General features: G+C 24.7%; 8 protein-coding genes across 8 annotated transcripts; 4 read left to right on the top strand and 4 right to left on the bottom strand.

Annotated features, from left to right (window-relative positions):
* Positions 1-35: 35 nt before the first annotated feature.
* Positions 36-4,757, top strand: EHI_013280 (uncharacterized protein; the record flags this gene model as incomplete). Its single annotated transcript, XM_651211.2, has 1 exon — positions 36-4,757. The coding sequence occupies one exon, from the start codon at positions 36-38 to the stop codon at positions 4,755-4,757; it is 4,722 nt and encodes a 1,573-aa protein (XP_656303.2).
* An 83-nt stretch (positions 4,758-4,840) lies between these two features.
* EHI_013270 (uncharacterized protein) lies at positions 4,841-5,845 on the bottom strand (the record flags this gene model as incomplete). The annotated part of the gene is made up of 1 exon (XM_651210.1): positions 4,841-5,845. The coding sequence occupies one exon, from the start codon at positions 5,843-5,845 to the stop codon at positions 4,841-4,843; it is 1,005 nt and encodes a 334-aa protein (XP_656302.1).
* Positions 5,846-5,935: 90 nt separating this feature from the next.
* On the bottom strand, positions 5,936-6,565 carry EHI_013260 (Rho family GTPase; the record flags this gene model as incomplete). Its single annotated transcript, XM_651209.2, has 1 exon — positions 5,936-6,565. The coding sequence occupies one exon, from the start codon at positions 6,563-6,565 to the stop codon at positions 5,966-5,968; it is 600 nt and encodes a 199-aa protein (XP_656301.1). The 3' UTR covers positions 5,936-5,965.
* A 756-nt stretch (positions 6,566-7,321) lies between these two features.
* Positions 7,322-8,007, top strand: EHI_013250 (splicing factor, putative). Its single transcript, XM_651208.2, has 2 exons — positions 7,322-7,672; positions 7,724-8,007. Exons 1-2 carry the CDS (start codon positions 7,451-7,453, stop codon positions 7,979-7,981), a joined length of 480 nt encoding a protein of 159 aa, XP_656300.1. The 5' UTR covers positions 7,322-7,450; the 3' UTR covers positions 7,982-8,007.
* A 212-nt stretch (positions 8,008-8,219) lies between these two features.
* On the top strand, positions 8,220-14,330 carry EHI_013240 (uncharacterized protein; the record flags this gene model as incomplete). The annotated part of the gene is made up of 2 exons (XM_651246.2): positions 8,220-10,831; positions 10,880-14,330. 2 exons carry the CDS (start codon positions 8,220-8,222, stop codon positions 14,328-14,330), a joined length of 6,063 nt encoding a protein of 2,020 aa, XP_656338.2.
* Positions 14,331-14,427: 97 nt separating this feature from the next.
* On the bottom strand, positions 14,428-15,695 carry EHI_013230 (uncharacterized protein; the record flags this gene model as incomplete). The annotated part of the gene is made up of 2 exons (XM_651245.2): positions 14,428-15,536; positions 15,593-15,695. 2 exons carry the CDS (start codon positions 15,693-15,695, stop codon positions 14,428-14,430), a joined length of 1,212 nt encoding a protein of 403 aa, XP_656337.2.
* Positions 15,696-16,423: 728 nt separating this feature from the next.
* Positions 16,424-17,194, bottom strand: EHI_013220 (eukaryotic translation initiation factor 4E, putative; the record flags this gene model as incomplete). Its single annotated transcript, XM_651243.1, has 2 exons — positions 16,424-16,639; positions 16,874-17,194. The coding sequence occupies 2 exons, from the start codon at positions 17,192-17,194 to the stop codon at positions 16,424-16,426; spliced, it is 537 nt and encodes a 178-aa protein (XP_656335.1).
* Positions 17,195-17,537: 343 nt separating this feature from the next.
* EHI_013210 (uncharacterized protein) lies at positions 17,538-21,183 on the top strand (the record flags this gene model as incomplete). Its single annotated transcript, XM_651242.1, has 2 exons — positions 17,538-17,801; positions 17,863-21,183. 2 exons carry the CDS (start codon positions 17,538-17,540, stop codon positions 21,181-21,183), a joined length of 3,585 nt encoding a protein of 1,194 aa, XP_656334.1.
* Positions 21,184-21,195: the final 12 nt, after the last annotated feature.

Raw genomic sequence — 21,195 nt, 5'->3', positions numbered from 1 at the left:
TTAATGAGTATATTAAGTTTTGTACTGGTTTAATTATGGACATTGAACATTCATCAAAAAATAATGATCCAATTGTTCAAAGATTTAGATTATCATTTTTAGCTTTATTTAAGATAATTACAGAATTATGTGATTGTTTTGACAAACATAAAAATCAGTTAAATATACTTACAACACAATTACATGAACAAACATTTAAGATAAAAGAAAATTCATTATCTTTTAAAAATGACTTATCTCTATTAATCAACAATGAAATAAAAAAACAATTACTTGATTGTTTTGATGTTAAACCTCCTCAACCAAGTTTAGTTGATTCAATAATGAATGTTTCAAAAGGTATAAAGTTTAAAGAAGGAAGAAAGAAAGATAAAATTCTAAAAGTGTTTCAACTTATTAAATATAAAGAGCCTTTAATTCCTATTATCTTTAAGGCATTTACTCAACCTACAAATATGTTTAACTTTATTTGTAATAATAAAATATTATATCCACTATGTTTACAAACAAAAAAACAATATGCAAAATTACTTTTTCAATCTTCATCTACTTATTCAATCAAACAGAATTTGAATATTATTTGTGCTCTAGTAGCTGTTTCGGTACCAGTTAGTATATTTATTGAAATAGACTATGAAAAAGTCTTTTTCTTAACTCTCACAAAACAACCAGATATAATTCCTACAATGGGTATAGTATTTTCATTGAGTTCATCACAAAAAATTTATACTTTTAATACATTACATTCTAAATTTCTTTTAGAATCAATAGATGTAGGTACAATATTTAATAAAGTAACATTTGGATTAAAAGATCAAAAATTCTTGTTAAAAATTGATGGCTTGGGTAAGGTAGATACAAATAAACTTAATTGGATTCAAGAACAAAATCCAATTACTTTAAATACTCATTTCAATCTTCTTTCAAAAGAATCAAAACTTACTAGTATTTGCTTAGTGTCTTTTTCAAATACTTTGGTTTCTAACAAAGACTCTGATGAAATTATTGAGAAAATAAGTTGTGATGATAACATTAATACTAGTGATAATGAAACTTATAATGACTTAGTTATTGGGTTATTAGATGAAAAACATCTAATAAAAGATAAATTCAATCAGATGGGACCTCCATTTAATAAAGAATCAATGCAAAAAAGAATATTTTTATTAAAGCAACAAACACAAGTATGTTGTAATACTAGTTTGAAAATTGAAAAAAATGAAGAAATGAGTCAAGAATTTAAATCTGTTAATGATAATTGTCTTAGAGAACAAACAAAGCAAGAGCTAGAGCAGTGTTATTCTGATTTAGCATTAGCAAAATTGATTGAAACTAAAGACATATTATTAAAAATATCTACCAATTTAGCTGACTCTCAATATGCAAAAGTATTGATACATAAAAGAACAAAAGATATTGTAGAAGATGAAATACCAAAAATAATATCAGAACAAACAAACTTAATATTTTTTATGTATTTTGATAATGGAAATATTATGGGATTATATTTCCAAAAGAAAATTCCATGTTATAAAGAATCAACACAAATTGAAGTTGAGAATGATTTTAACCATGCAATTATTAATATAAATAGGAAAAATAATAATGAATTGGAAATATATAAAATGAAAGGGATGTTCAGGACTATTTGTTTATTTGGTAGTAGCAATAATAATTTTATTGTGGAATTAAATGATATTGGTTATTTGTCAAAATCTGGACTCTGGGTAGAATATGCTAATAGTAAAACCAAAACATCGTATAAACAACTTGTTGATTTGAGTAATATTACAGGATGTCCCTCTGGGAAAAAAATAAAAGTAGATGAAGTGATGATTTTAAAATTTATTAACTCACCAAATGAAGATGATAAAATGTTTATAAAATGTTATGATACTAATCCATTAATAAATAATGACCAAGAACAAAAGAAAGTTGATGAAATAAAAGTACAAGAAAATAGTATTGAAGAATCAAAGAATTTAGAAAACATTGTTCAGGAAGAAATAGTTAAAGAAAATGACAGTGTAATTGAGCAGACACAGTTACCAATAAATGAAATTACCACAGAAACAGATTTTTCATTAGGTGATGTTATTAAAAATAAAGAAGTTTTAGGAACTATTGGAATTGATATATTCAAAACAAAGTATGCAAAAGTATTGTTAAATAAGCAAATGAATGAAATAGATAGTTCTGAAATACAGAAATGTATTAAAGGATATTCTTATATTCTTATCTTTTTGAAATTTAATTATGGAAATATTCTTGGAATATTCTTCCAAAAGTCTCTCTCAGAGTTTGATGTAAATTCAAACATAACTGTTATTCAAGATTTTGGTCACTGTTTATTCTGTGTAAACCCAACTAGTCTTACAGTTAAAAAATATAATTGTATCGACAATCAAAAGAAAGTATGTTCTTTTGGTGGTAAAGGAGATACTTATGTGTTAAATCTACATGATTTCTTCCTTTGGAATATAGATGGGACATGTGATGCAATATGTAAAAGTGATTACGATAAGAATTATTTAGATTTTAATTCTTTTTCTCATGTTATTGGTTATAACCCATCTGTAGGACTTATTGTTAAAGAGGTTATGATTATCAATTTATACCAAAATATTTTCTTAGGTCGTGAGTCTGTACTCGACTTAAGTAATTTGCAACCGTTTAATAAAAAGAAACAACAAACAACAAACTTACAAAAAGATAGAGAGAATGATCAACAAGTGTTGGTAACAGATAGAATTCTCTCCAAAGAAATTCTTGGAGCTGTATGTTCTCATTTAAAAAGTTCTCAATGCTATATTTTATTTGACAGTAATACATTACCAGAGTTAACCGACAAGATATTTTGGGAAAGTGTTTGTGGAAATAAAAAGACACTAATGATAGTTGAACTGAAGGACCAAACAATTTTTGGATGGTTCTTATGTGGTACCATTCCACTAATGGAATCCAAAGACACTCTTGAGGTTATTAAAACAAAGAAAGATTTCTTTTTCTATGTTAGTAAAAATGACACTATTAAGTATTATAATACAGTAGATTATGATAATTTTATTATGAGCTATAATAAACCAAATTATAATACTTATGGAACAATATTTACATTTCACGGTGTGTTTCAATTGAGAAATGACCATAATCTATGGATTGCAAAGAACCATTGTTTAGAAAATAAATTTAAAAACTGTCCTTCTATTACAGAAATAGTTAGAGAAGAAAATCAACGATATATAGGTGTTAAGAGAGTTTTTGTATGCACATTAAGTGGTAAAACAAAAGACATAAAAAAGGTTGTAGTAAATAAGTTACTTTCTTTTCCAAAAGAAGTTAAAAAAGAAAAACATGATATACCAAAGAATTTAAAAACTATGAATGAATGTTATCAGATGAATAAGATTAATCTTTTAAAATTAATACAAAGTAAAGAAATTGGAAACCAGTTAAATTCTTTTGTTCAAAACAAAGGAATTAAAATTCTTTTTGATTCAAATACAAAAAATAAAATAGAACCTGATGAGTTTTGGGATTGTATCATTGGAAAAAAACAATTAATTATGATAATACAAATGGAAACAGGACAAATATTTGGGTGGTACCTAAATGAAACCATCCCTCAAAGAAAGCAAAATAAAACAATTCAAGTACTTAATAACTCTTCTCAATTCTTCTTTGTGATTAATGAACAACTTCTCATAACAAAATATACTTCAATACCTACACATTTACCTATTATAACATTTGAGAATAATGGGTATGATGAATTCCTTCAATTTTATGGAGTATTTAATCTCAAAACTTATAAATATGTTTGTTCTAGAAAACAAGACCAACTACCAACTAAATTTAAAGACATAAAACCATTCTCAAACATATCAGGAGTTGATGGTGGTAATAAAAAAGAATTTAGACAATTTGTAGTATTTAAATTATGTGATACAGAAGAACAAGATGTTATAAATAGAAGATCATTTAAACCATTTAATGAATTATATAAAGAAGTAGAAAAAGTAGATACCAATACAGATGTCAAACCTTTCAAAGAAGAAGACTTACAAGAACGTATGAAACAAATGGAATTTGACATTGATGCAAGAATTAAAAAAATGAAAGAAGAATTAAATAAAGATAAACAAACTAAAATCACAGAAGAAAAAATTGAAAAAGTATCAACTTTATATAACAATGATTTGTCAATGAAAATATTTAAAGAAAATAATAAAATTAATGTTAATTATAAAATTGATCCAAATGATTCAATATTACTTTGTTTATGCAACGAGAGGAATTTACATGAAATAGATAAATTAATGAATACCAATGAATTTAAAAGAGTATTTAGTTGGAAAAAGGGAGAAGAAGTATTAAGGATAAATCCATTATATCTTCAATATCCTAAAGTAAGTATTTTTATTGAAACAGTTGATAAGAGTATTTTTGGATTTTGTGCATTATATCAAGAAGGAAGTTATACCAAAGGATGGTTTATTTCACTACAAAATCCACAATCAATGAGTCCATTATCATATGAAAAAAAGAACCCAAAGAATATTTTTGTTATTCCTTCAAAAGCATGTTATGGATTATTTTGTGTAAATAATGTATTAACAATATCAAAAACATATCTTAATATTTCTAAAGATTTTAAGAAGGAATTTAATATACCATTTGAATTGGAATTCTTTATGAATCTAAAGAATAAAACAATAATTGAACATAATGCAATACAAATATATTCATGGAAATAAACAAGAGTATTATCAATCTTTATTTACACTATTTTTATCGTATTTATTTTAATGATAATCAAAATTAAAATTATAAAAATGAATTAAATTGAACAAATATGAAGAATTAATTTTTGAAATTCATTTTTAGATATTTCTTTTTTCCCAGTTACAAACTCAATCATTTGTTGTTCATTATAATCATTCATAATAGCAATAAATTGAGACTGAACTAATACATCTCTAAATTTTCTTAAAGGAGAACGAATAGTAGAATAACAAATACTACGAGAAACATCAATATTAACAATTGCAAGGTCATTATAAATCTGAAACAAATCAACTCCTACTGTATTAGATAATATATAACCTATGCATTTAACAAAGTTATGAATTTTATCTATTGGAGGAGGATTTAAGATATTTTTATTAATTAATTCAATACACTTTTTAAGTGATTCTAATTTAGATGTCATTATTTCAGAAGTAAATGATTCAATATGTTTAAATAAATTAAGGTTAAATGGTAAATTACATAAACTATCATAATCAGATAATTTTAAACTTCTTGGATAAAATAAATTACCACGAACTGATATTAAAGTTATTCCATACCATCTTTTAATAATATTTCCATTTGAATCAATATAAAGTAATACACTAAAACATTTTTCTTTTTTACCCATTTCCAAACTTTTATTATTTAATTTTTTTGATTTACTCATATCATAAGAATATTTTGTATTATTAATAACATTTTTTAATAAATTTGTAATTATTTCTTCAAATTTAGGAATATCTTCTTTTGTAAGATAAGGTGAATGAAATCCTAATTCAGTTATTCCACTTTTTTTATCTATATCTATATGAACCCCATCATCTATAATATTCGTTTGTTCTATATCAATTGTAAAAACCTCTCGATTTGTTAAATTAACAATTTCATTTGCACTTCCAAAATATGTCTCTTTAAATGGTTTTATAAAACTTGTTTGATCTAATCTTGTAATTGGATCATTTCTTAGTTCTTCAAAAATTTCATCTATTCGTTTTTCTTTTCTTAACTGTTCATAAAATGAAAGTAATAAAGAACAATAGGAACTTGTCATTCTAAATTATTAAATTTATTTTTTTTAGTTTTTTTGAACTAAAAAAAAAATAATTAAAATTTTTTATTAAAAAAAAAAACAAATATCTGAGGAAAAACAAAACTCCAATTAAAAAAAGGGTTAAAGCAAAGTGCACATCTTATGTGATGATTTTTGTGGTTGATTTTTGTTTAAAACAATATGAATTGCTTCATCAAATACTTGATTGAGTCCAGAACGAGTTAAAGCTGAACATTCCATATAACAAACAGCTTTAATATCTTTTGCAAGTTTTTCACCTTCTTCAGTTGTAATTGGTTTTTGGTTTTCATCAGCTAATTTTCTGATCATAGCTTCATCATTACGACAATCAGTTTTTGTTCCAACTACCATCATTTTACATTTTGGTTCATAATGTTTAATTTCTGGTAACCATTTAGATGAAATATTATTAAATGATGTTCTTGATATAACTGAAAAACATAATAAGAAAAGATCAGTATTTGGATATGATAATGGTCTTAATTGTTCATAGTCCTCTTGTCCTGCTGTATCCCAGAGTCCTAAATTAACTGGTTTTCCATCAACTGTCATTGGTGCCATGTAATTATCAAATACTGTTGGTACATAATCTTTTGGAAATTCATTAGTTGTATAACAAATTAATAAACATGTTTTTCCAACAGCTCCATCTCCTACAACAACTAATTTAACACTTGTTGCGTCTGTTTGTGCAGCCATATTTGATATTTATAAGTTCTTACAATTTATTTTTTAGTTTCACTTTTTAATTTATTATTTTTGCTTTTTTTATTTTTTTCTTTTTGATACTTTATGGTAAACACATATTCTTTCTTTTTCTCTTGTTTTCTTCTTTCTCTTATTTTGTAATTTTATTTTGCCATTTATAACAGTCGGATTTTAAAAAATAATATTTTTATATTTAATTTTCTGTCTTTATTAAATTTTAATGTCTTTAAAATAAGTCTTCTAATTTAGGTTTTTATGAAAAGTACCTTCTAAAGTAATTAATTGAAATTTCTTTGGTTCTCTATTCCATTATTCTTATTAAAAATAATTATCATTATTTCATTTTAATTATAATAATATATATGTAATTTGATAACAAACAATGAAAAGAAATATTTGTAGTAACTTCTCTATTTATATTCTTTTTCAAATTTTTTTTAATTATTTTCATATATTACTAATGGCATATGCTTTTTTTTAAACTCTTTTAATGAATGTCTTATCTTGTTAAGCAAATAAAATTAATAAACAATATATTGTTGTAACTACTATTATTATTGATTCTAATTCTATTTATATGTTTAACTAATAGAATTTTATTTTTTCATTTGAAAATGTTTTATTACGTCATCATTTTATGTTTAATTTTAGCTCAAAACTCTTTTATTTTTAAATAAGAATGAAGATTTTTTTACAATCTCTTGTGATTTTTTGAGATTGACGAAAATTATATCCAGTGTTTGTTTTGTAATGAACGACGCTTGTTAAATACTATGAAATACAAAAACAAAAGAGGTGTGGGAGACAATACATAGAAGAGAGAAATGGAGCGAAGGATAAAACAAAAGGGAACTGAAAAAAAAAAGAAAAAACTAAATGTTTAAAGGCACATCAATTGAACAAGACCCACACTTTTCTGACAAACATGAAAAATTGAAGAAATCAATGACATTTCCAGAAAACTTCTATCAGAAAGTAGATTTTAAGAAAGTCAATATTGAAGTAATGAGAGCATGGATTACATCGAAAATAATTGATATATTAGAAGTAGATGACGACATTCTTGTTAACACAATAGTAGGATTTATTGAAGAAAATGTTTGGTATTTCTTGTTTAAAACAAATGAAAAAAAAACGACTCACATATAGGGAAATGAAACAGATCCTCGTGATTTAGAAATTGATTTGGAGGCATTTCTTGGAGATAAAACAAATGAGTTTGTTGAAGAGTTATGGAGTTTGTGTCAAATGGGAGAGAAAAGTAAAGATGGTATTCCAGAATGTCTAAAGAAAGCAGCAGAAGAACGTGAGGCAAGAGAAAGAAGAGAAAAAGAAAGAGGGAGATATCGAACTAAGTATCGAAGAACAGAAAGGAGTGAGAGTCGAGAAAGAAATAAAAAGAAGTAAATTTTGATTATTTAATTGTGTTTGTCATTAAGTTTTATTTATCATTTCAATAGAAGTGACTGAGTTAGATGATGGTTTAAAACAAAAAAAAAGAAAAAAAACAAAAGAAAATAATGTTATTGTATTTCAAGTTAGGTAAAAATAGAACAAGGAAAGAATAAAGAAATAGTAAAAAGAGTTATAATTACTTAGAAAGAAATACAAAAGAAAAGAACAAAAAAAACTTTGAATAACAGAGATGGATGTTATTGATTTGAAACAAACAGAAATTTTTTCAGTAGAACTGACAGAATTACATCAGTTAGTATTAAATGCAGCACAACGAGGAGTTGCTATTCAAAATAATCCAAAAGAATCTGATACATTTTCACTTCATGAAGATGAGAATTATGCGAGTGCGTTAAGACGTGTGATTGTATTTATTCGATCGAAATCTACAAATATGTTAGGAGAAGTCGTAAAAATATCATCAAGTAATCAAGAAGAATTAACGTATGAAACAATTGTAGCAAATATTTTCATTTCAGATGTTATGATATCATTTTATTTGTATTGTGGATGGATGGATCAATTAACGGAGAAATTAGCAGATAAAATGGTAGGAAGATTAAAAATTATTGGAGATAATATTAAAGCAATAAAAAATGAAACAGTATTTGATGTTGCATATAAAACAATGATTAATCAATGGAGTTCATTAGTTAAACTTCTTTCATTAGAAAAACAATTTAGAACAATATGGAGTTATTTCTTTGGGTATTGGAAAGATCCTAATACAGAAAATTTTGCCACTCGTGTTCGTTTATTAAGGTTTATTCAATTTTCAAAAAATGAAACATCAGATGTTAAAATAGTTGAAGGAGTTCTTAAAACAATTGCACTTTCAGTAAAATCAGCAAAGAAAGTAGAATTAAAAGCAGAAATAATGGAGGTATTAGAAAATTTAATGTTTTCATTACCAGAAGGATCATTTGGAAAAGAGTTAAATACAGTTCATAGCATTGTATCACCATTTTTTAATAAATCATTTGAAATGGAATGTCATGGATCAAAGATAGAAGCAATTATTCATATGAAAACAAATTTATCAGAAATTCAATCAGTAACAAAATATATTAGTGGACTTAATGAAATTAATGCAAAAACAGAACCTATTTTAAATTATATTGAAACGTTATGTAAAGGAGTACATGAAAACACAGAATTATATATACCAGATTCATATTATAATCTTCCAGATGAAGCAAAAAAAAGAATTTCACCTTTTAGAGTTTTACCATTAAGAAAAGAAGCAGAAAAATATATACAAGCAATTATGGGAGTTGTTGTAAATTGTCCTGCTAAGGTAGAAAAAGAAGAAATTGAAAGAAGAGCTAGAAAAGTAGTATTTTGTGCAGCACATAGTCTTCCAATTACATATCGTATTCTTGATTCATTTTTTGAAGATAAAGAAGATTATTTAAGTCTTAGTGTTATGTATAATGCATTACATTTAATTGTTAATGATAGATTTTTATGGATTAATGTTGAAGAAGAAAAAGAAATACATGCAAAGAAAAAAGTACTTGCACTTGGTAAAAGAAAATTTATAGAACTTTACCAAAACGTTTATGATAAAGTAAAAGAAAATGATTCATATACAAGTATTACAAGACCATTATCAATTCCACATCATATTAAAGAATTTATGGCATCTAATTGTGCTAATGATACATATATTAAAGCTACAATGTTTGAAGCAGTTAAACGATGGAGAGAAATTCAAAAAGGAAAAATGGCAGCATTAGATGTAAAGAAAATACGAGATACTGAATTAGAAGTAGTTAAAATATTAGAGACATGGGGAAATGAAGTTAAAATAGAAGGAATTACAACAGGAATTAGTACAGTTAAAAAGGAATTTTTATCAGAAATTCCAGAAGATTTAAAGAATCCAAAAGAAATAATAACAAAAGAAAAACAAGTAGAAAAAAGAAAGAAAGTTGTTAAAGAAGAAAAGATAAAAGAAAAAATAAGTGATGAAATGATTCTTTTTGTCCAATTAATTCGATATATTTCAAATCTTCCTAAAATGTATATTATTTATACACAAAAACAAGGTGCATTAACATTCTTTTCATTTTTAACAAGTAAAAGTGATTATTTAGCAGAAGCTGTAATGGAAGCAATTTTTATTATGGTATTTCAAGACCCAACATATAGAACATTAATTGTATGGGATTTAATGAAAGTAATTGTTGATATTATGGAAACTGATATACCATATCAAAATATGATGGAATTTGTTGATGCAGTTATGTGTTTATGGACTGTTAAAAGAATTAATGAAGCTACAAAACGATTTGATGAAAAAGAAAATCAAAGAAAGAAGAAAAAAGGGAAAAAAGAAAAAGGAGAAGCTATTGTTGTATTTACTGAACATTTATCAGAATATATTGAAGCAATTATTACTGTATTACAACAAAGATTTGATCAATCAATTAGAATAGAAACCCCACAGTTATTAACATATCTTTATTTTACCTCATTAAAAGATTTTGATAATACAGTATGGAATGTAACACATGAAAATAAAGAATATATTGGACAATATTCAAGATATTTATTCATATTAATGTCTAGTAAGATACCAGATTCATTATTAAATATTAATAAAATGTTACCTAATATAGAACAAGAACAATTACAAGTAACTAATCAACATTTACTTTCAATGGATTATATACAAACATCAATAATTTTAAAATTACTTGAAGAAAATGAAGGAACACATTCAATTGTTCAAAGAATTGCTAAAATAGTTAAAAAACAATTGTCAGGAAAAGAATTAAAAAATGAAATAAGATATAGGTTATTAAATATTTATTTATCTACACTTTGTCTTAAAGGAACAAATAGTATGAGTAATGAAATATTAAGTGAAACATATTCATTGAAAAATCCAGAATTTACAAAACTTGGAGAAGAAGCTACACCAATCCTTAAAAGTATCATTAAAGAATTAATGGAAAAAACAGAATATCAAGATCCTAATGAAAGCAATTTAATATATTTATTATCATGTATGCATCCAGATATATTTTATTTCTTTGTAGAACAAGTTAAGTCATATGCATTACCATTAGTAATATCAGAAAAAGTTAGTATTGAAAGAAGAAGACAATTAATGTTAACTACAATGATTATTTTAAGTAATTGTTTAATGAAAGATTGTAAAGCTATTTTTTCAAGTGAATTAGGATATGGATTAATGTTAGGTATTCTTTCTATTATTAATGAAGTCTTTCTTCAACTTAAATTACTTTGGCCATCATTTAATATAATAAATACAACAAGTGATTTATTTAATTGTGCATCAAATTTCCCTGCATACTTTGCACAAAATTTTGCAACATTATTGTATTATTTTTGTAAAAATATTAAAAAGAATCCAACACTTCATTTAGAAGAACCTACAAATTCAGTACTTCCAATTTCACTTCAACTTCATTTCTTAGTATGGCCTTTAGAACAAAGAACTGATATTTGTCAATATTTAATTAATACATTTATTAATCCACAAATGAAAATGAATCCAATTACTGATGTATTATGTTGTTCTACACTAGAAGCAGTTTGTGGTATTTTTTCATTAGCACCATTATCACTTGGAGAAAAATTCTTTATAAAACCAAAACGAATAGTAGAATTAGAAAAGATGCATTCAGGAATTTTAAAATGGATTATTAGATTCCATCCAGACTTAGTATTTTCAAGAAAAAATCCAGACATTGAAAATATGACAGAAAGTAAAGTTATTATTAAAGCTATTGCAAATGTTTATTCTAAAATATGTCAACCAGAATTTTATGAAAGTGGAGTTAAAGCAATTGATAATAAACATATTGAATTCTTAAAAAAAGTTAATGCACATATTGATATAGAACCAGACCCATTATTTATTGATAATTTAAAAAGATTTGGAGCATCATTATTACATCATTCATTAATTACATTAATGGCAGATGATGAAGATATAAGAGTTCATGCATTTAATGTAATCTGTTGGTTATTACCAATTAAATTTGGACTTTCTGATGTTTTTGATCAAAATTTATATGAAAATGTCATTAAGTATAGAGTTGATATTTCTACTACAGTTGAACAAAATAGATTAAAAGCAGCTACTGCTATTTGTGAAATGTGTGTTAAATATTGTAAAGAACATGCCAAAATTGTATTTTATAAAGGTACACTTGCAGGAGGAGGAAATAAATTATCTGATCTTCAAAAAAAATGGCTTGTAACATATAGTATTTATTGGTTACCATATGTTAATTTAGCACAAGATTATACACCTAAAGAATGTAATAAAATTTTAGATATTCTTGTATATGATGTTACTTCAGCAATGACACATAATTCAGATCAAGCAATTATCTTTTGGTCAAGAGTCTGTGAAAAAAGAAATGATAAAGATGATATTCTTGGAGATGAAAATTCAAATTATAATATCATCTTTAATTTCTTAAAAAGTGAATTACCTAAAGCAAAAAATAGAGATTCATTCTTAATTGTATTCCAAGCACTAATGAAAATTGATCTTAAAACAACATTTTTAAGAACAGCTCAAGCATTATCATATGAATTTTCAAGAACAATGATGATATCAAGAGGAACATATAGTGAAAAATATAAAGGACAATATATTGTTATGAATGTATTAAATGATTTTATTGGAGATGGTATTTTTGTTGAAGATTCTGGTGTTCATTATATGATTGTCTTTTCTGTTCTTATTTGTTATGCTGTTCAAGATAAAAAAGAAGTAGAAGTCTTCTATAATTTTATTAAGAAATTATGTTATAATTTCTTTGATTCATATTCATCAGATAAAAATCCAGAAGTTGCTAAATGTGGTACAAAATTCTTTACATTAGTTTCAGCACTAGAAATTGATAATATATTAAATAGAGAAACATTACTTGAAATTATGGATAATTTCTGTCAATTATCATTACATCTTAATAAACTTAAATTACTTCAATTAATTAAAAAAGAATTAGTTGAATGGTCATGTTCTGGAGACCCAACATCTATGAATGTTCAAGCATCTGTAAATGCATGTAAATTCTTTAATAAAGTATTTAAAATTGGAGATAATGATATGCCAGTTGATCAATTTGTATTTACATTACTAAAATTAAAAAATGCATTAGTCAATACAGATGAAACACAACTAACTGTAGAATATAAAAATGTTATCTTTCAATATATTATTGAAATTATGAATATTTCAGATATGTTCTTACATAATGTTCCTGATGCACAATTAATGTCTAAAATTATGTGGGTTGTTAGTTGTTTCCTTGTATCATATGAAGTTCCAATTACTATTTATCGACAAGCCATTAGAATGTTAAGATATGCATTAAGTCCAGAAATATATGAAGAAATAAAACCAGAAACAATGTTAAATTCACTTAAAGAAGTTACATCTAATAATCCAAGTATGTTTAAAGGAATATTAATTATGGCATTAAGAGGATTAACTGATAATGATTCAAAAGATATTTCAGCAGAAATTTTTGCACGAGTTTTATCAAGACCAGAACTTTTCTTTTTTGCATTTCCAAAAAAACCAGAACTTGTAGTACCAATTTGTATTATTGCATTTACATGTTGGTATTGTGATAGAACAACAAATCTTGTATTAAGAGTTGGAGATGATTGGGAAATACTTGCAGAAAAAAGAAATATTTTAGTTGAAAATGCAGAGAAATTAAAAGAAGTTAAACTTAAAGATTATTTAAATTATTGTAAAGAATTAGCAGAAAAAGATGTTAAACATATTTCCATATCTGTTTTAATGAGAAATGTATTAAATTGTATTACACCACTTGTTTCTGCTAATTTTGTAACTATTGTAGAACTTTTCTTTAATGAATGTATTATTCCAGAAACATCATCTGTATTTAGAGATATTTTAATGAGATTTGTTGTATATTTCTCAACAAGAGCTGAAACAAAAAGTGAATTTGTAAGAATTATTTCAAATAAAAGAGATATTATTAAAGAAAGTCCTTATGTTTTTGATTTACTTGATGTTATGGTAAAATCAGCTGTAGAACAAGAACCAATAACAGAATATAAATTTATAGAAACACCTGAAATGTTAGATTCAGTTGCAATGAAAATATTTGGAATAAGTAAAGAAAGTGTTAGTGATGGAAGTCTTAGTGTAAAAGAGTCAGTTACAAGTGAAATATTTAATTCTTCAATTGATAAATCTGTTTCTTCTAAATCATCTGGTGGTCAAGGTTCAAAAAGAAGAGTAAATAAAATATTATCAAGAAGATTTGATGATTAAAAACATAATTTAATTCTTTTTTTTGTTATTTATTTCAAATAAATTAAATTTTAAAGAAATTTTAATTTTTAGATACAAAAGCAGATTCTTCTATTTCTTATTTATAAGTAAATCTTTTAGATAAATATTCTGTTTGTTCAATATTCCATTTAAATAATTCAATATCTGATTTAAAGAAATGGAAAATATCAAATTCTGATGGAATTAAAGAATTTTTAAACACATTTTCAATATATTCTCTAAATGAATCTGTAAAACAAAATGATATTATTTGAAAATATTTTTTCATATCAGTTATTAATTGATTTACAGCTTCTTTATTTTTCATTCTTAAATCCCAAATTTTTTTAAGTTGTGCATATTCAATTCCAAATACAAAAATTCCACTTATTAAATATGATTCAGGTTTAATAAATGAATTTGTAATAATTTTAAGAAAGTCATTAGTATATCCTTTCATTTCTTCTGGACTTTGTATTTTTAATGGAAAATTATTTAATGTACCAAATAATCCTTCTGCTATTACTTTAACACAAATTAATGTTGGTCCAAGAAATTCTGAACCTATAGTAAATATTGATTTAATTATTTTTACTGAAAGAATTTGTATTTTTTCTTGTTTTTTACAATTAATATTCATTGTTATTTGTGTTGAATTAAATGAATGTGGAATTTCATCTTTTTTCTCTTCTTTTATTTCTTTTAACTTAGTAAAGAATGGATTTGGAAGTGAAGGTAACATTGTTTTAATTGAATTTGAAACTTCTTTAAGAGAACAAATAGGTTCAATAATAAGATTATTTTCTGTAATTTTTACTTGATTAACAATTGGTTTAAATGGTGAATTTGTTTGGTTTTGTGTATTTAATTGTTCAACTGATTTAAATATTTGATTATTTCTTTTAAATAATGGTTTAGTAATAGTACTTTCCATTCCTGGATAAACAATGTAAACATTGGTAGTACTAAGTAATTTTTGAATCATATTTTCCGCTTCATTCATTAAAAATCTTTTATGAACCCATATTCTACCAGGATAACTTGTTGATTTTAACCAAAAAACATCAGATAATATTGTTCTCTTTAGTATTGAAGATGCAATAGGAGGATCTCTTCTACATTGTCCATATCCTAAAACATAACATTTATTATATTTTTCAATTGTAATTGTAGGACATTGTGTAATTTTATTTTCATCTATAATTTCTAATGGTTATTGACTTCTTTTTCCTTTCTTTAACTTGATCATTTTATTAACAAACCTGAACGAACAAGTATTGACCTTCTTTCAGATAATTCTATTGTCCAAGCAATATCTTGATATACAAGAATTTTATGAGTTTGACAGAATGACAAATCAGACATTTTCCTTTTGAAGTTCTTTGAGGTATTTTTGTCTCTAAATTAATTCAAAAACAAAGAACTTAAAAATAAAAATAATTGTGTTTTAGGAAAAAAAAGATATTTTAGTGAAAAGTTCATGCAACAAGAAAATACTTATCTTTCTCAATTTCCTGATATTATTAAACAACTTAGACAATTAAGTAATTTGAATAATGCACAAATATTATTTGATTCAAGACTAGAAAATTGGAGAAAAAATGAATCAATTTTTAATGAAAAAGTTATTGGACGAAATAATATCTTTATTCTTATTCATGATATGGAAGGAAATATCTTTGGAGGATATATTAAAACGAAAATTAATAAAGAGTGTGAGTGGATTAAAGATGAAGAAGCATTTATTTTTTCATTAGAATCAAATGGTAGAATTATGACACCAAAACCTTTTCCTATTAAAAAAGATAAAAGCCAATATGCAATCTTATTATTTTCAAAAGACTTTGATTATCTCTTTCAAATAGGATTTGGATATGATATTGTTGTTACAAAACAAAATCACTCAAATAACTTTTTATCAGGAGTTAATGAAACGTCTTTTGAATATGGAAAATTAAAATATCCTTTATGTGGAAGTAAAACATTTATTGTATCAAGAATCATTGCTATTGAAATGAATTGAATTACTTTCTTTCTTATTTACTTTCTTTGTCATGAAAATAATCTCTAATAGATATGAAAAGAACCAACACTCAATTTATTTCAATAATACGTCCAACTTCTGGGAAGAACTTAAATGATGTTTTAGGTGAAATTTCAACATATTCTTTAATTTCAGATACCAATGATCGGAAGGTGTCATCCCAATAATTAAAATAAATATTAAATTTAGCGTCTGACCTAATAGACAATTCTACACCTACTAAGAACTCTGAATTTTCAAAATTTTCTCCAATACACATAAGAATCTAAAGTATGTAAGTATTATATTTAATCTTCTTGAATAAAATATTAACTTTTATTCCTACTTTAGTATTATCTCAGTCTTAGGAAAATTGTAATTAAGATTTGGTTTTATGAATTTCTTCATTACCAAACCCTATTCTAAAAAAACTCTCTTTATTGTATTCTTCTCTTTACAATAGTATTAACTTCAATTCTCCTAAAACTTATAAACTTTTTTTAAGTATATTTTAACAAACTAAATTTTTCCAAACACATTCTGCCTTTGCTAATGGTACTCCAAATCGTAATTTTCCACCTTTTTCGTATGAAGTGGTATTTGGTGTCACTCCAAATTTCATATAATAACAGTCACTTCCTTTAGGAAAACTTGTTGCCTTTTCAAGTCCATCATATAATCCCCAGAATTGTTCTACAGTAGAAAATGTGTACAACTCTTCCAATGAAGAAAGGTTATCTCGTGATTGTGATTCATATTTATTAGAATCAAACCAATATGTCCATTTATTTAATAAAAGGTGTTGTGGTTCAAGAGAGGTTGATGGTGTTGTTGGTTCCATCTTTAAATTATAGTGTGTTTTTTCTTCTTTATTTTTAAGAATTCTTGTTTTCTTCTACTTTTTCTTCCTTCTATTTTTTTTATTGTCTTTCTTTTAGTATTTAGGTATTTTTTTTGTTCTTTTTTTCTTTAACTTCACTCATGAAAAATATGAGGATTAAAAAGATGTTTTTTTTAATATTATAGTCTATTACAATTATCCATTTAATACATCTTATTCTTTATTTTATTGTAATGGAGTAGTAATATTCTATATCTTTATGTATCTTTAATAATGACTTCTTTCTCTTTCAATTGATAATTTTGAATAAAACACTTAAAATCTATAAAACTTCATAACAAATATGATTAAAGCTAAACCTCTTCTCACTAAATATGAGCTTGTTATTAAAGGAATCAAAAAGTACTCCAAATGGAATAAACAACGAGAAAACCTTGATGAATGTGTTCAAATATTAACCACATCCACTAACCCAAAAGTTGATATTCTTCAACGTTCTGATAAATGTATTGAACCATTAATTGTTTTACTTACATTCTCTTCTTCACTAGATTTAACACTATTACAATTACTTCAAATGCTTTCAATGGAAGAATTAATTCCTCTTGTTTGTTATTATTCTTTCAAAACAATATGAACAATATGAACAAAATAACTTATGATATTAGACTCTTCATGATCATCTTTTTATAAAATTACAACAAATGATTTCAAATGAAACTATAAATGCTAAAATTGTTCAAATCACTTCGTCACTTTTAACTACTCCATTACTTGCTTCTCTTCCTATTACTGCATTATATAATGGATTAACTACCTTGTCATTAGCTGCTACAACACCAATGCTTCTCTCATCTCTTTTCTCTGTTTTATCATATATTTCGACAACAGCATCTGCTCTTTATCCTTCATATACTCCACAATTAGCTAAAACATCAATCAGTCATCAAGAAGCAAACCGTATGATTGATCTTAATAAGAATTATTTAGGACAACCTTTAATTGAACCAACTGAACCATTAGTATCAACTCTTTCAAAATATATAAGTGATCTTTGTTTATCACCACAATATGCTAACTTAAGAACACATCAATTTGATTGTTTATTTCCAATCCTATCAAATGCACCAAATTTATTTTTCCAAATTAAACCATTATATACTCTTCTTCTTCAAGTATTGATTCCACAACTTCCTGTTATTATTAATTCTACATTACAATATCATTCTACATTTCTAGTATATTTTTCTACATTTCCTGGATATCCATATTTTATTTCATTACATGTGTTTGAATCTACAAATTGTATTTTATCATTATTCTACCAATTTTTCTCAATAAATCAATCATCTTTTGTTTTAAATAATCATTTCTATCCTTTGATTATTTCATTTTTGAAATATGGAGTAACAACAGCACAACCTACTTCAATAGAACATATTTCATCACCACAAAATCTTCAAGAATTATCATATTTTTGCTTCTTTTTATTAGTATCTCATATGGTTACTGTATCATTTGATTTACCAAATGAAATTATTAAATTAACACTTAATACACTTACAAGATTTGGTAATTCATCTGATTCATTGGTTTGTGTGGAAAAGATGATGAGGGTTATGGTTAATAGAGGTTATTCTATTTGCCAACTATTAGAACTTGCAGGGAAAACTAAAAATGGATGGGGAGCAGTAATTAATGCAATTGAATTAAGTCCTAAATTCAAACATGAAGAATGGAAGTGTATTTGGAAGATGATTGAACAAGAACATTGGATGACTATTTGTAAATGTACAAAGTATCTTAAAGAGGTAGAATTTATTGAATGTGTTAAAGAACTTATTCCAATAATGAATACATTATATTATTATAATGAATTAATTGATATTTATGAAGAAAATATAGATAGAATCAATATTATTCATTCATTATGTAAAAATAATTTAAAAAATGGATTGTTAGAAGATATTTCAATAGCTGAAAGGATTGGAGGAATGATTTCTAGTATATTAGGACAAATAGATAATTATGAAAATAAAGAACAACAACATGAATTAATAACACTTATTTTTATATTTATTAATGAATGTATTGAAGATAAAAAATGTAGAGAGAAACAACTTGATATTATTCTTAATTCTCTTGAAATATTATCTGAAACTTCATTACCTCTTTCTGAACATATTGATGAATTAATCCCAATATTTAATATTTTTGCAAATTCATCACAACAAATTGTGTCACATAGTTTTAATATTTTTAAGCAATTTGTATTGTCAATTAATCCAACACAAATTCCAATAAATATTATTTATCAATATATTACTCAAACATCTGATATTAATATGTCATTAAGTGCAATTCAATTATTATCTGATATTATTATTCAATTAAAAGATTCTGATGAATATTTATCTCTCTCTTTAACTATTTTAAAACAATTTTATTTATGTTTAAAAGATAAAAGATATGATATTTGGAGTTCAGCACTACAAACACTTACACAATCTATTGCATGTGAAGGAGAGATGTTATCAAAATGTATTGATCAATTACTTCAAGATATCTTATTTCCAGTGTTTGATGAAATGAAACAGATTTATATTAAACTTACAAAATCAGAACTTCCTAAAGAACATACAAAAGTATTACTTTATATGTCTCCTTTAATTAGACAATGGAATGATAATATTTGTATTCTTGTTGGTGGATTAACTAGAATATTAAAATATATTCTTCCCTCTGTATCATCAAATTTAAAAGAAGAATTATATAAACAACTTATTGGTGTAACTGATATGGCATTATATAATCCAGGAATGCTTACATGTGAAATGATATTAAAATATAATTATTCACTTTTAACACAATCATTAAATGAAGGAGAAGAGATATACAAGAATGTATTTACAACTTACATTTCAATTGGTAATTTCATTTCAAAAAATAATGGAGTAAATACAACTATTTCTAAATTCTACTTAACTACTTCAGAGAAGTTACTTCAAGATCATCTTATTGAAGATGTTGTATTTTCCGTTATTCAATATGTTTCTGTATTTCCTGATGATTTCAGTATTGAACCAAATGGATTAAGTAGTTGTCAACAATTAGTATTTACTTTGATTGACTATACTCTTTTAAAACATAAGAATTATCAAAGATTATATGTAAGTTGTTTATGTAAAATGATTGGTTGTTTAATTAATGAATTTAATGAAAGAGCACAAACATGTGCTTATCATTGCATTACTCAAATTTATAATAGATTAGGAAGTAGTATAAATGAAGAAATTATAAATCAAATAGATATAGAAGAGCTTAAATTAAATATTTTAAAATCCAAATCTACATTATTAGCAATAGCAAGAAGAGATGATAATAACCAATATTATCAAGAAATTATGAATAATATTAATAAGATAATTTATTGTATTGGAATGGCTGGAATAGATAGTTATTATGACTTTTATATTAATATGTACATATTCAAGGATTATAAAAACTTAAACAACATAATCTATCAACCATATCAAAGTGCAATTAATTATGTATATGAAATTCTTATACATGGAAAACAATTAAAAAATGAAAATACTATTGTTTCTGATTGTTTATTAGACATTCAATATAATGGTTATTATGATAATTTATCTTATTGGAAACAAAAGATACTGCTATTATTAACCCAAATGGAAACTCCAGTTGGGGAATATACCCAAAATGAACTTGTTAATACAATAATAAAAGAATTAGAAAGAATTAAAACAATAGTAGAGATGAGTGATGAAAGTCTAGAGTACGTTAGAATAGAGTGTCTTGATTTTATGAATCTTCTCAAAGAATTAATCAAAACAAATAAAAACCAATTAGATAAAAAGAAAATTTTCATTGCAATGTTGCCATTTATTACATCAGATAATTCTGAAATAAGAAATCATGTTTTAGATATTTTAGACTTATTAACACCTTCAATTGGATTTAAATAACGTTGTAAAACA

This window comes from Entamoeba histolytica, genomic scaffold, assembly GCF_000208925.1.
Source record: "Entamoeba histolytica HM-1:IMSS scf_1104750516425 genomic scaffold, whole genome shotgun sequence".
In the NCBI taxonomy this organism is placed as follows: Eukaryota; Evosea; order Mastigamoebida; family Endamoebidae; genus Entamoeba; species Entamoeba histolytica.
Note: the sequence above shows the minus strand (reverse complement) of the source record. Positions and strands in the feature narration are given on the sequence as shown.

What these genes read in the sequence shown, in the direction of transcription:
- EHI_013250 (XM_651208.2), top strand. Translation starts at nt 7,451, where the DNA reads ATGTTTAAAGGCACATCAATTGAACAAGACCCACACTTTTCTGACAAA. An exon ending in TAGGATTTATTGAAGAAAAT is followed by an intron (nt 7,673 to 7,723) that starts GTTTGGTATTTC and finishes ACTCACATATAG; the next exon opens with GGAAATGAAACAGATCCTCG.